Genomic DNA, 15273 nt, shown 5'->3' with positions numbered 1-15273 from the left:
TACTTATTTTATTTGGTTCAACAACTAATTTTACTAACTTATTAAATAAGTACTAACTATTTTAATTTGAGAAATCAAGGGATAAAATATTGTATATTATAAATTAGTACATTGGTACAATGTACAAGTTATTAAATTAATTTTCAAATACAATTATATACATTAGTTTTTTTTTTTTTGAGTGCATGATTATTTTGCTTTATTAGATTATATTCATTACTATTTTCCTATTTGCTAGTGGGAAAACAAGCACATATTTACTTTGAAAAGAATCTTGAAAAAAAATGATTTCCAATACAAAAATAAAAGTCAAAAGGGTTGATATCAAAATCCATACACTTTATAATAGGCATAAATTTATTTTTAAAGGAGTTTTGAAAGAAGATGATTGTTAAATCTAGGGGTAATAGTGTCCAATACAAAAATGGAAACGAAAATGGTGATTACCAAAACCTATCCCCTTCATTAATTACTAGAGGGGTTGAGACACTTTGTCTCTCTAGTAATTACACATTTCCATGAAATTAGAAGATTATGAATAGTTATTTATAAAGGATATAAAAAAATTACATCTGAAGGGTATAATAATCCACTAAAAAGTGGAGACCAAAAGTGCTTACATACTCCAATCCCTTTTATTAATAGGTATACATTAGCATTAGTTTCTTTCAAACTATTGCAATTGAGATTCTTAACTTTATAAAATATTTTTTTTTACTTTTCTAAATTTATTTAATTGTTTACTATATTAATTCTTGTTATAATTGCTCGTAAATATTTAATTATTGTAATTACACTAGTTGGAATGAAAATGATATCAAATTTCTTAAATAATATTTCAAATTCAATTATTGTAAATAGAAAAACTTGGGTTTAGATAAGAAATCTCACTAAATATGTCTAACTAGTCTATATCTATAAAGAATAACTACCAAAAAAATTAACCTTTTGTTAATTAAACAATTGTTCTATAATATTTAATGCACATATATATTTTATTTCAATTATAAATATCAAATCTTGAAGGACCACAAAATCTTTTAAAATCCTAATATAAAATAATATCAATGAGTTTACATTATTTTGCATGCATTATTCTATGCCTATAAATTGATCTTTCTTTTACTTGAAACATCACCACCAAAGTACATAATATTGAATTAGATTGTTAAGACTCTATTGAGAGAAATGGCAAAAAATGGGATTCAAACTATTGGAGTGATGATTATAGCCATGATTATGCTAGCATTTGCACAAGCTGATGTATATCCAACATCTTCCCACGTTGAACCAGACAATTTTTTTGGAAGGCTTAAGTGTCTTGGCAAATGTGCTGCAGAATGCATTATTGTCGCAAAAATCAAAGTTTTGTATCCAGTATGTGTTGCTACGTGTACTGCAAAATGTAATGAAATGCCCATTGATGTTGCTTTGGATTGTATTAGTAGTTGTGACATGAACAACTCCATTAACATCGATACTGGTATAGTTCATTTACTTTCAATGTTGATTTTATTAAGTTAGAATCTTATTATTTATAAATGAGTTAACAATTTTTTTACATGTTTTTAATAATTGATTTTACATTGCAGATGCTCATGGCCTTGGGGTGACCTATTTGGTGAATTCTTGCTTGCAAGCATGCAAGAAAAAGGTTTAATACATTACAAGAATCAAAAAGAAAAATGTTCTCGGTAGAAATGATATTTAAATATTATTGTAATAAACAAATTTCAAATAAGGAGTAATGTTGGTTATTTATTTTCAAAAATATTTTGAATTTATTTTCCTTTTTTCTTATGTTCCATGCTTATGATAGTAAAAATACTTGCATACTTAAAAATCAAATTAAGGATGACACAATTTAACTAAATGAGCCAAATAAACAATGTATATAAAAAAATAGTTAATTAATAATATATAAAAAGCTTGAGAAAATTTGATACGTACGAGCTTGGCAACACACACTTCACAATGAAACACCCCTCAAATTTGAAGTCTCAACGACTCCACTTCACATGATGACATTTCATACAACTCCCGGTTGGTTAGAACCTTTCATTGGTCAGAAGCCTTCATGAGTAGCCCTTTATGAGATGTCCATCTACCTTTAGGATCAACAATTGACACCACAAATCAACACAAGACTTTTTAGCGTGTTTTGTCCTCACTCACATTTTCTGGGAAACTTCCCAGAAGGCGCTTCACACAACCCCATGTTGGTCACAACCCCCACAAACCAACATAAGGCTTTCTTAGCGTGCGTTGTCCTCACTTGCACACTATTTGCAAAACTTCCCAAAAGACATTTCACACAACTCCATGTTAGTTAGAACCTTTCACTAGTCAAAACCCTACGTGAGTAGCCCTTAATGAAACATTTATCCACCTTTTGGATCAACAACTGACCCCACAAACCAACACAAGACTTTTCAGCGTGCTTTATCCTCACTTGCACACATTTTTGGAAACTTCTCAGAAGGTCACCCAGCTATAAGTCAAACAAGTTTAACTATGAAGTTCTTATGTGATGGGTTATTGAAAACTAGATTTATTGTTAGTATAGGTAGAATAATTTAATTCATTTAAGTCATCCTCAATTGTACAATCTCATACTTATAAAAATCTCTAGATCCTTCTCATTCTGATATGTCTAAGTTGCAGATTTATTGGATGAGTCTCAAAGTTTAGTTATCTTCCCAGATCTAAGAGACAAACTCACTATAGATTAACAATCCGCGCTGTGTCTGAAGAGGGATAAAAAGGATATCAAGTCAACATTTTGTTGAAACTGTTATAGTTTGTTATCTAATTGTGAATAAGTTGACATCATAGTTGTTATTCTCTAAGTTAGTTTGATTGCCTTCTATACTTCTATATAAATATTCTTGTATTGTGTTTCCTAATATGATAGATTCATATTTCAAATTCAATCATTTCTCTTTTTCGATTGTTCTCTCACATCATGGAATTCACCTTGCTAATGAAGATGGTGTTATAGATGTTGATGTTCAATCAAACTCTTCCAAAATCTATGTATCACGAATTCAAACATGACACAGGGACACAATACGAACAGCAAGATTCGAAAAAAATCAAAGAAATATAGGACATATGAACATGAAATATATATAATATGAATAATGTGACAATATATATATATATATATATATATATATATATATGTAGGTATATAATGATATTACAATATCTTAGTAAATCCCAAAAATAAATTACTAAGATGCATTATAGTCCACAACAAAAAATCTAAAAAATACCATCATAATAAAGAGTCAAAAAAAAATTCTACAAGAAATCATCATTATTAGCAAATCTGGTTCATCAAAAGACAAATTAGCAACTTTATCCCTACAGTGTCCCACATTTTAATCTCCCCTTGAGTGTACGTTGGGGTATTTCTAGAAAAGTGGTAGAGATAATTATAAACAAATAATATATTTTGTGCTCTTTAAGGTATCATCTTTTTTTTTTTCAAAGCATATATGAAAAAATTTGTATACCAATTTCTTTCACAAGAAGATGAACATGGTTATCCAAGTAGCGTAAGGGAAATATTTTAAAGTGTTGTGCATGAACAAGGTGAACTTGCCACCAAGATTATGCATCAAATTGACCTCTATCCCTAAAAGATAAACATCATTAAAGCATTCTCTTCCATTGGAAAAAATTACAAACTTCAAATTTACTTGTGTCGTTACATCTATGTCCACAAAGGACCATTTAAAGAATATGTTCCTTTCAATAGTAAGTTCCACATCTTGATGTGGGGGGAGACTGCATTGCATTCATGAGTAACTAGAAAAAAATTAAAGACATAATCAAAGGACTTTATCCTGCCATGATGGTGTAGCAGTTCCACTTATTGGAGGTTGAACAACGTACTGATTCTTCGATTTAACAATGCTCTGGTTCTTTGGCATAAAGACATTCTAGTTAATGTTTTTGTTATGTGTTTGCACATCTTTAGTTTTCATTGCGTGTTTGCGCATCTCTAGTTCTCCTTCATAATATGCGCCTCTCTAGTTCTTGTTATGTGTTTGCGCGTTTGCATTTCTAGTTTTCGTTCTAGGTCTGCGAGTGTCTGGTTTTTGTTCTATCATATGCATTCTGGTTTTTGTATTGCCACTGCATGATTTTGTTCTTTGGTTTTTTGTTCGCTTCCCTAAAGGTTTAACTAAAGAAAGAAAAGAGAACGCTTCTCTTCTTCTTCTTCTTTTTCTTCTTTTTCAACAAGATTATTTTCTAACCCAAAGACACAAAGGCGTGTCCATTCTTCATAGATTGAAATAGTGAAACTTATAGATGGTTGTCTTGATAATCATCCCTAACACATTGTTCGGACTATCAAAAAAACCATTGCTCATCCAATGAAATCTTCAATCAAGTGTGTGTTACACGAATGCAACAAAATTACATATTCTTTTGCCAAATATGGTTTGTCTATAGCACATGGTCCTATTATTTCTCTTTTGATACCTCTATATTTATATTTTGAACTTGTTGAATGTTGTTTTGGGTACTTGCGCCTATTGGTCGACAGAAAATAAAATAAAATAAAAATTATGAAAAATTTTATTATATTTTGTCTTCTCATTCATTTATTCTATAAGTATTTATAAGAAATTTATTTAAACAAACTCTTGCTCCCTACACAAAGTGTTCTATTTTGTTTTTTTTTTTAATTCTTATACATGCACAATATTTATATTTTAGTCATTATATCTAAAAATTACATGCATCAGTCTTTGTACAAGCAAAATTTATACATTTTGTTGATTTATATTTTAACTATTACACAATTTTGATTATTTAATAAATAATTATGTTTTTTAATAAAGAGTAATAAGAATTAAAAATTAGTGAAAAAATTTAAACATAAAAGTCTATTTTTCCCTACAAAAAAATATATATAATTGTCATACAGATACTTATTTTATTTGGTTCAACAACTAATTTTACTAACTTATTAAATAAGTACTAACTATTTCAATTTGAGAAATCAAGGGATAAAATATTGTATATTATAAATTAGTACATTGGTACAATGTACAAGTTATTAAATTAATTTTAAAATACAATTATATACATTAGTTTTTTTTATTGAGTGCATGATTATTTTGCTTTATTAGATTATATACTTTACTATCTTTCTATTTGCTAGTGGGAAAACAAGCACATATTTACTTTGAAAAGAATCTTGAAAAAAATGATATCCAATACAAAAATAAAAGTCAAAAGGGTGGATATCAAAATCCATACACTTTATAATAGGCATAAAATTATTTTTAAAGGAGTTTTGAAAGAAGATGATTGTTAAATCTAGGGGTAATAGTCTCCAATACAAAGATGGAAACGAAAATGGTGATTACCAAAACCTATCCCCTTCATTAATTACTAGAGAGGTTGAGATACTTTGTCTCTCTAGTAATTACACATAGACATGATATTAGAAAATTATGAATAGTTATTTAGATAGGATATATAAAAAAAAATTACATTTGAGGGGTATAATAATCTACTAAATAATGGAGGCCAAAAGTGGTTGCATACTCCAATCCATTTTATTAATAGGTATACATTAGCATGAGTTTCTTTTAAACTATTGCAATTGAGATTCTTAACTTTATAAAATAATTTTTTTTACTTTTCTAAATTTATTTATTTGTTTACTATATTAATGCTTGTTATAATTGTAAGTAAATATTTAATTATTGTAATTACACTAGTTGGAATGAAAATGATATCAAATTTCTTAAATAATATTTCAAATTCAATTGTTGTAAATAGAAAAAATAAGGCTTAGATAAGAAATCTCACTAAATACGTCTAACTAGTCCATATCTATAAAGTGTAACTAACAAAAAAAATTGTCCTTTTTTTAATTAAACAATTGTTCTATAATATTTAATGAACATATATATTTTATTTCAATTATAAAAACCAAATCTTGAAGGACCACAAAATCTTTTAAAATCCTAATATAAAATGATATCGAAAAGTTAAATTATTTGGCATGCATTATTCTATGCCTATAAATAGATCATTCTTTTACTTGAAACATCACAACCAAAGTACATAATATTGAATTAGATTGTTAAGACTCTGTTGAGAGAAATGGCAAAAAATGGGATTCAAACTATTGGAGTGATGATTATAGTCATGATTATGCTAGCATTTGCACAAGCTGATGTATATCCAACATCTTCCCACATTGAACCAGAAAATTTTTTTGGAAGGCTTAAGTGTCTTGGCAAATGTGCTGCAGAATGCATTATTGTCGCAAAAATCAAAGTTTTGTATCCAGTATGTGTTGCTACGTGTACTGCAAAATGTAATGAAATGCCCATTGATGTTGCTTTGGATTGTATTAGTAGTTGTGACATGAACAACTCCATTAACATCGATACTGGTATAGTTCATTTACTTTCAATGTTGATTTTATTAAGTTAGAATCTTATTATTTATAAATGAGTTAACTATTTTTTTACATGTTTTTAATAATTGATTTTACAATGCAGATGCTCATGGCCTTGGGGTGACCTATTTGGTGAATTCTTGCTTGCAAGCATGCAAGAAAAAAGAATAATACATTAGAAGAATCAAAAAGAAAAATGTTCTCGGTAGAAATGATATTTAAATATTATTGTAATAAACAAATTTTAAATAATGAGTAATGTTGGTTATTTATTTTCAAAAATATTTTGAATTTATTTTCCCTTTTTCTTATGTTCCATGCTTATGATAGTAAAAATACTTGTATACTTAAAAATCAAATTAAGGATGACACAATTTAACTAAATGAGCCAAATAAACAATGTATATAGAAAATATTGTTAATTAATAATATATAAAAAGCTTGAGAAAGTTTGATACGTACGAGCTTGGCAACACACACTTCACAATGAAACACCCCTCAAATTTGAAGTCTCAACGACTCCACTTCACATGATCATTATATACAACTCCCGGTTGGTTAGAACCTTTCATTAGTCAGAATCCTTCATGAGTAGCCCTTTATGAGATGTCCATCTACCTTTAGGATCAACAATTGACACCACAAATCAACACAAGACTTTTTAGCGTTTTTTGTCCTCACTCACATTTTCTGGGAAACTTCCCAGAAGGCACTTCACACAACCCCATGTTGGTCACAACACCCACAAACCAACATATGACTTTTTTAGCGTGCTTTGTCCTCACTTGCACACTTTTTTGGAAAACTTCCCAAAAGACATTTCACACAACTCCATGTTAGTTAGAACCTTTCACTAGTCAAAATCCTACATGAGTAGCCCTTTCTGAAACATTTATCCACCTTTTGGATCAACAACTGACCCCACAAACCAACACAAGACTTTTCAGTGTGCTTTATCCTCACTTGCACACACTTTGGGAAACTTCCCAGAAGGTCACCCATACCTAAATTGCTATAAGTCAAACAAGTTTAACTATGAAGTTCTTATGTGATGGGTTATTGAAAACTAGATTTATTGTTAGTAAAGGTAGAACAATTTAATTTATTTAAGTCATCCTCAATTGTACAATCTCATACTTATACAAATCTCTGGATCCTTCTCATTCTGATATCTCCAAGTTGCAGATTTACTGGATGAGTCTCAAAGTTCAGCTATCTTCCCAGATCTAAGAGACAAACTCACTATAGATTAACAATCCACGCTGAGTCTGAAGAGGGATAAAAAGGATATCAAGTCAACATTTTGTTGAAACTGTTATAGTTTGTTATCTAATTGTGAATAAGTTGACATCATAGTTGTTATTCTCTAAGTTAGTTTGATTGCCTTCTCTACTTGTATATAAATACTCTTGTATTGTGTTTCCTAATATGATAGATTCATATTTCAGATTCAATCATTTCTCTTCTTCGATTATTCTCTCACATCATGGAATTTACCTTGCTAATGAACATGGTGTTATAGATGTTGAGGTTCGATCAAACTCTTCCAAAATCTATGAATCACGAATTCAAACATGACACAGGGACACAATACGAACAGCAAGATACGAAAAAAATCAAAAAATATAGGACATATGAACAAGAAATATATATAATATGAATAATGTGACAATATATATATATATAGGTATATAATGATATTACAATATCTTACTAAATCCCAAAAATAAATTACTAAGATGCATTATAGTCCACAACAAAAAAATCTAAAAAATACCATCATAATAAAGAGTCAAAAAAAAATTCTACAAGAAATCATCATTATTAGCAAATCTGGTTCATCAAAAGACAAATTAGCAACTTTATCCCTACAGTGTCCCACATTTTAATCTCCCCTTGAGTGTACGTTGGGGAATTTCTAGAAAAGAGGTAGAGATATTTATAAACAAATAATAGATTTTGTGCTCTTTAAGGTATCATCTTCTTTTTTTTCAAAGCATATATGATAAAATATGTATACCAATTTCTTTCACAAGAAGATGAACATGGTTATCCAAGTAGCGTAAGGGAAATCTTTTAAAATGTTGTGCATGAACAAGGTTAACTAGCCACCAAGATTATGCATCAAATTGACCTCTATCCCTTAAAGATAAACATCATTAAAGCCTTCTCTTCCAATGGAAAAAATTACAAACTTCAAATTTACTTGTGTCGTTACATCTATGTCCACAAAGGACCATTTAAAGAATATGTTCCTTTCAATAGTAAGTTCCACATCTTGCTGTGGGGGAGACTGCATTCCATTCATGAGTAAGTAGAAAAAAATTAAAGACATAATGAAAGGACTTTATCCTGCCATGATGGTGTAGCAGTTCCACTTATTGGAGGTTGAACAACGTTATGATTCTTCGATTTAACAGTGCTCTGGTTCTTTGGCATAAAGACATTCTAGTTTAATGTTTTTGTTATGTGTTTGCACATCTTTAGTTTTCATTGCGTGTTTGGGCATCTCTAGTTCTCCTTCATAATATGCTCCTCTCTAGTTCTTGTTATGTGTTCGCGCGTTTGCGTTTCTAGTTTTCGTTCTAGGTCTGCGAGTGTCTGGTTTTTGTTCTATCATATGCATTCTGGTTTTTGTATTGCCACTGCACGATTTTGTTCTTTGGTTTTTTGTTCGCTTCCCTAAAGGTTTAACTAAAGAAAGAAAAGAGAACGCTTCTCTTCTTCTTCTTCTTCTTCTTTTTCAACAAGATTATTTTCTGACCCAAAGACACAAAGGCGTGTCCATGCTTCATAGATTGAAACAGTGAAACTTATAGAAGATGGTTGTCTTGATAATCATCTCTAACACATTGTTCGGACTATCAAAAAAACCATTGCTCATCCAATGAAATCTTCAATCAAGTGTGTGTTACACGAATGCAACAAAATTGCATATTCTTTTGCCAAATAAGGTTTGTCTATAGCACATGGTCCTATTATTTCTCTTTTGATACCTCTATATTTATATTTTGAACTTGTTGAATGTTGTTTTGGGTACTTGCGCCTATTGGTCGACAGAAAATAAAATAAAATAGAATTATCAAAAATTTTATTATATTTTGTCTTCTCATTTATTTATTCTAGAAGTATTTATAAGAAATTTATTTAAACAAACTCTTGCTCCCTACACTAAGTGTTCTATTTTGTTTTTTTTTTTAATTCTTATACGTGCACAATATTTATATTTTACTCATTATATCTAAAAATTACATGCATTAGTCTTTGTACAAGCAAAATTTATACATTTTGTTGATTTATATTTTAACTATTACACAATTTTGATTTTTTAATAAATAATTATCTTTTTTAATAAAGAGTAATAAGAATTAAAAATTAGTGAAAAAATTTAAACATAAAATTCTATTTTTGCCTACAAAAAAATATATATAATGGTCATACAAATACTTATTTTATTTGGTTCAACAACTAATTTTACTAACTTATTAAATAAGTACTAACTATTTTAATTTGAGAAATCAAGGGATAAAATATTGTATATTATAAATTAGTACATTGGTACAATGTAGAAGTTATTAAATTAATTTTAAAATACAATTATATACATTAGTTTTTTTTATTGAGTGCATGATTATTTTGCTTTATTAGATTATATTCTTTACTATTTTTACTCATAGCCATGCAATTAGAAGATTATGAATAGTTATTTATAAAGGATATATAAAAAATTACATCTGAGGGGTATAATAATCCACTAAAAAGTGGAGACCAAAAGTGCTTGCATACTCCAATCCCTTTTATTAATAGGTATACATTAGCATGAGTTTCTTTCAAACTATTGCAATTGAGATTCTTAACTTTATAAAATATTTTTTTTTACTTTTCTAAATTTATTTAATTGTTTACTATATTAATGCTTGTTATAATTGCTAGTAAATATTTAATTATTGTAATTACACTAGTTGGAAAGAAAATGATATCAAATTTCTTAAATAATATTTCAAATTCAATTATTGTAAATAGAAAAAATAGGGTTTAGATAAGAAATCTCACTAAATATGTGTAACTAGTCTATATCTATAAAGAATAATTAACAAAAAAAATTAACTTTTTGTTAATTAAACAATCGTTCTATAATATTTAATGCACATATATATTTTATTTCAATTATAAAAATCAAATCTTGAAGGACCACAAAATCTTTTAAAATCATAATATAAAACGATATCGAAAAGTTTAAATTATTTTGCATGCATTATTCTATGCCTATAAATTGATCTTTCTTTTACTTGAAACATAACCACCAAAGTACATAATATTGAATTAGATTGTTAAGACTCTATTGAGAGAAATGGCAAAAAATGGGATTCAAACTATTGGAGTGATGATTATAGTCATGATTATGCTAGCATTTGCACAAGCTGATGTATATCCAACATCTTCCCACATTGAACCAAACAATTTTTTTGGAAGGCTTAAGTGTCTTGGCAAATGTGCTGCACAATGCGTTGTTGTCGCAAAAATCAAAATTTTGTATCCAGTATGTGTTGCTACTTGTACTGCAAAATGTAATGAAATGCCCATTGATGTTGCTTTGGATTGTATTAGTAGTTGTGACATGAACAACTCCATTAACATCGATACTGGTATAGTTCATTTACTTTCAATGCTCTTTTTATTAAGTTACAATCTTATTATTTATAAATGAGTTAACTATTTTTTTTACATGTTTTTAATAATTGATTTTACATTGTAGATGCTCATAGCCTTGGGGTGACCTATTTGGTGAATTCTTGCTTGCAAGCATGCAAGATGTGATACCCTTACTACCCCAACATAGAAAGCGTAATAATGCAATTAAATTAAAGAAATAAAATTTTCAACACTAGTAAAAGGGTTCACATAAAATCTTCACAAATAACCAAAATAATTAAAAATAAAATTTAGAAAGTAAAACTTGAGAGTTTACAAATTGTTTTCAAAAGAGAAGGCATAATTCTAAATACATATAAAAATTTATCCTAGAATTTTCTGCCCCTATGTCATAATATCAGAGCACACCCACAACTCAACGGTTGACATTGTAGATGTCACTCAAAGCCGGATCTTCCTCACCTAAAACATTCACAAATTGTACGTTGAGAAAAGAAAACATTTATATATAAAGCACACAAGGAAATCCACAACATTATCTCATCATAACTAAGCATTTCTATAGATATATCATCATTCTATCAATCATTCATCATCTTCACATCATTATTCATAATCAAACAAATCCATTACAATCCACACAAATCTTACAGTTAACCCTATGTCAAGGTCACGCCTGTAGCATCTCTTGCTCGAGGTCGTGTCACCCCCGACATAAACATTAATTGCCTCACACATCCCACCATATGCCAAGGTCACGCCTGTAGCATCTCTAGCCCAAGATCGTGCCACCCCCGACATAAGCATGAGAAATCACACTCCTACACTGTGCCAAGGTCAAGCCTACAACATCTCTTGCTCGAGGTCGTGCCACCCCCGACATAAGCATGAGGAATCACCCATCCCATACTATGCCAAGGTCACGCCTGTAGCATCTCTTGTCAAAGGTCGTGCCACCCTTGGTCACAAGTGTGAGGAACCACAATCACATTCACATCCACATCCACATCTCAATTCCACAATACATACACAATCCACACAAAATAGTGGTTCACATACCCCTCAAGTAATTCACCATGAATCCTCATCCTCATCTAGATCATCAATTTTACCAAATCATGTAATAATAATATTTATCATCAATTTTACCAATTCATGTAATAATAATTAATATAAAACCATATTAAATCGCCAATTTAATATAATCTTAACCCAAACAATAAAACCCCCAATTTTTCCAAAACCTAACTCACAGGCACTTTTCTATGATTTCGTTCTCTCTCCCAGATCATCATTTGTACAAACTAATCATATATTCATAATCCTTAACACATATAAATCATATAAAATCAATAATTCTCCAAACAGAAATAATTATAAAATTACTCATAATCCTAAGGGCTCTTCCTCTACCCAATCCCCTCATGTAACTCTACATATAAATAATCCTTTTTTTCCCCGTACCTGGATAAACAGTAGTTGAAACTAAAACAGAGATCTCCTTGGTCTCCTCCTCTGAGTACCTCTCAATCTTCAGAGAGTGTAGAAGGAAAAGAAGAGAGCAAAGAAGAAAAGAAGAGAAAAGTGAAGAGTGTGCTTTTTGGGAGTGGCAGAGTGCTCTATTTATAGGCATCAGGTGTCTCCGGAACGGCCCGTTATGGACCCTTAAACCATGAAAAAAATTCACATCCAGAACGGCTCGTTCTGGGTTTCCATTAAAAACTCTCAACGGTCATATTTTGGAATAACCCGTTCTGAAACCAGAACGGCCCGTTCTCAATAAGGTTTAAAGGCCATTTCTGAAATCCGGAACGGCCCGTTCCCAACTAAGAATCATAGGCAAATTTAATAGTTTGAAACGACCCGTTCCATTTCCGGAACGGTCCGTTCCGAGTCACTAAATCACCTTCATTTTAGTAACTTGGAACGGCACGTTCCAATTTTAGAACGGTCCGTTCTGGGCTACTAAAACACCCCTGTGAATTACTAAATTACCCTAATTGGGCTTTTGGGCCCTCGTACATTCTATGAAAATTGGGCTGTTACACAAGAAAAAGGAATAATACATTAGAAGAATCAAAAAGAAAAATATTCTCGGTAGAAATGATATTTAAATATTATTGTAATAAACAAATTTTAAATAATGAGTAATGTTGGTTATTTATTTTCAAAAATATTTTGAATTTATTTTCCTTTTTTCTTGTGTTCCATGCTTATGATAGTAAAAATATTTGCATACTTAAAAATCAAATTAAGGATGACACAATTTAACTAAATGAGCCAAATAAACAATGTATATAGAAAATATTGTTAATTAATAATATATAAAAAGCTTGAGAAAGTTTGATACGTACGAGCTTGGCAACACACACTTCACAATGAAACACACCTCAAATTTGAAGTCTTAACGACTCCACTTCACATGATTACATTTCATACAACTCTCGGTTGGTTAGAACCTTTCATTAGTCAGAATCCTTCATGAGTAGCCCTTTATGAGATGTCCATCTACCTTTAGGATCAACAATTGACCCCACAAATCAACACAAGACTTTTTAGCGTGTTTTGTCCTCACTCACATTTTCTGGGAAACTCTCCAGAAGGCACTTCACACAACCCCATGTTGGTCACAACCCCCACAAATCAGCATTTGACTTTTTTAGCATGCTTTGTCCTCACTTGCACACTTTTTGGAAAACTTCCCAAAAGACATTTCAGAACCTTTCACTAGTCAAAACCCTCCGTGAATAGCCCTTTCTGAATTGTTTATCCACCTTTAAGATCAACAATTGACCCCACAAACCAACACAAGACTTTTCAACATGCTTTATCCTCACTTGCACACATTTTGGGAAACTTCCCAGAAGGTCACCCATACCTAAATTGCTATAAATAAAACATGTTTAACTATGAAGTTCTTATGTGATGGGTTATTGAAAAGTAGATTTATTGTTAGTATAGGTAGAATAAATTAATTCTTTTATGTCATCCTCAATTGTACAATCTCGTACTGATACAAATCTCTAGATCCTTCTCATTCCGGTATGTCCAGGTTGTTACACATAATACACATCTAAGCAATTTTTTTATTGAAATTAAATATTATTATATAGATTTGTTTTGTAAGATTTTTTTTCGTGAACTAAACATGATAACTTATTTATAAGAAAAAACTATTTTGAATTTAAAATTAAAATGGAAAAGGGAACAATTTGTTTAAACCAAAAACTTGAGCATTCAACCCTTGCTAATAGTTAATAAAGCAAGATTCAGAGGACAAAGTAATATTGTTATGCATAAAAAAATTAATATTGTTATGCATAAAAAAATAATATTTTGCTTCCACCTCCTCCAACTCGATTCCCTTGAAACTTTGCAGGTGTGGAATATGGCCTACTCTTACTCTAACCTCCCATCTTGGATAGGACCCATACTTTTGTAGTGTGTAGTGCTTACTTGATTATCGCAATCAAAGATCCTATAGTTGTTCATAGTGTCGGATAATAGTATATATCTTGGTAATTCACTATCTTCACCTTAGGATGAAGACCATTCACAAACTTGATACATTTCGCCATATCACCACCCTCACCATGGTAATGAGAGTAGTACTAGACCAGTTCATCAAACTTGGTAGCATATGTTAAGCCAGACGAAGCGCATTCGCAATTCCCACCAAGGTTTTGAATATGACAAATATAATACATATTGTTATTGCTAACATGTGTATTAGTGTTTCAGATGAATAACAATAAGTTCAGGAAAAACTAAAGGACAAGTATGATCAAGCATAATCGAATTGGACAAGACATCAGACGATGGTAAAAGCTAGTATCAAGACTAAGGTTGATCCAGCCCTAATCAAATACAAGATAAGATGAAGCTATCAGCTGAAGCCTAAGGAATTAGATATAAGACCGAAACAAGCATCTTATGAGACTAAGTCAAGAACGGGACGAAAGTCGGCTAAACATCAACATGGAGTTGTGAAATCATCAGATAGAGCCTAATGAACTAGAAGACGAAGTTATCACTCTCATCACCAGACGTAAAGGGTAGTCAAGATTAGACGAAGTATCATGTATCCAGACGCAGTCGAAAAATAATGAAGCGCGTCTGAAGTCCACTAATCACATCGAGTGAAATCATACAAGAAAAACAAAGGACATCAAACGTGAATACAA

General features: G+C 30.4%; 1 protein-coding gene across 1 annotated transcript; it reads left to right on the top strand.

Annotated features, from left to right (window-relative positions):
* Positions 1–274: 274 nt before the first annotated feature.
* LOC109803232 (uncharacterized) lies at positions 275–2102 on the top strand. The gene is made up of 2 exons (XM_020364710.3): positions 275–1483; positions 1593–2102. The coding sequence occupies exons 1-2, from the start codon at positions 1189–1191 to the stop codon at positions 1658–1660; spliced, it is 363 nt and encodes a 120-aa protein (XP_020220299.1). The 5' UTR covers positions 275–1188; the 3' UTR covers positions 1661–2102.
* Positions 2103–15273: the final 13171 nt, after the last annotated feature.

This window comes from Cajanus cajan, chromosome 1, assembly GCF_000230855.2.
Source record: "Cajanus cajan strain Asha chromosome 1, NIPB_CcT2T_4, whole genome shotgun sequence".
Lineage (NCBI taxonomy): Eukaryota > Viridiplantae > Streptophyta > Magnoliopsida > Fabales > Fabaceae > Cajanus > Cajanus cajan.
The sequence above is the reverse complement of the archived record's forward strand: the minus strand, read 5'-3'. Positions and strand labels throughout refer to the sequence as shown.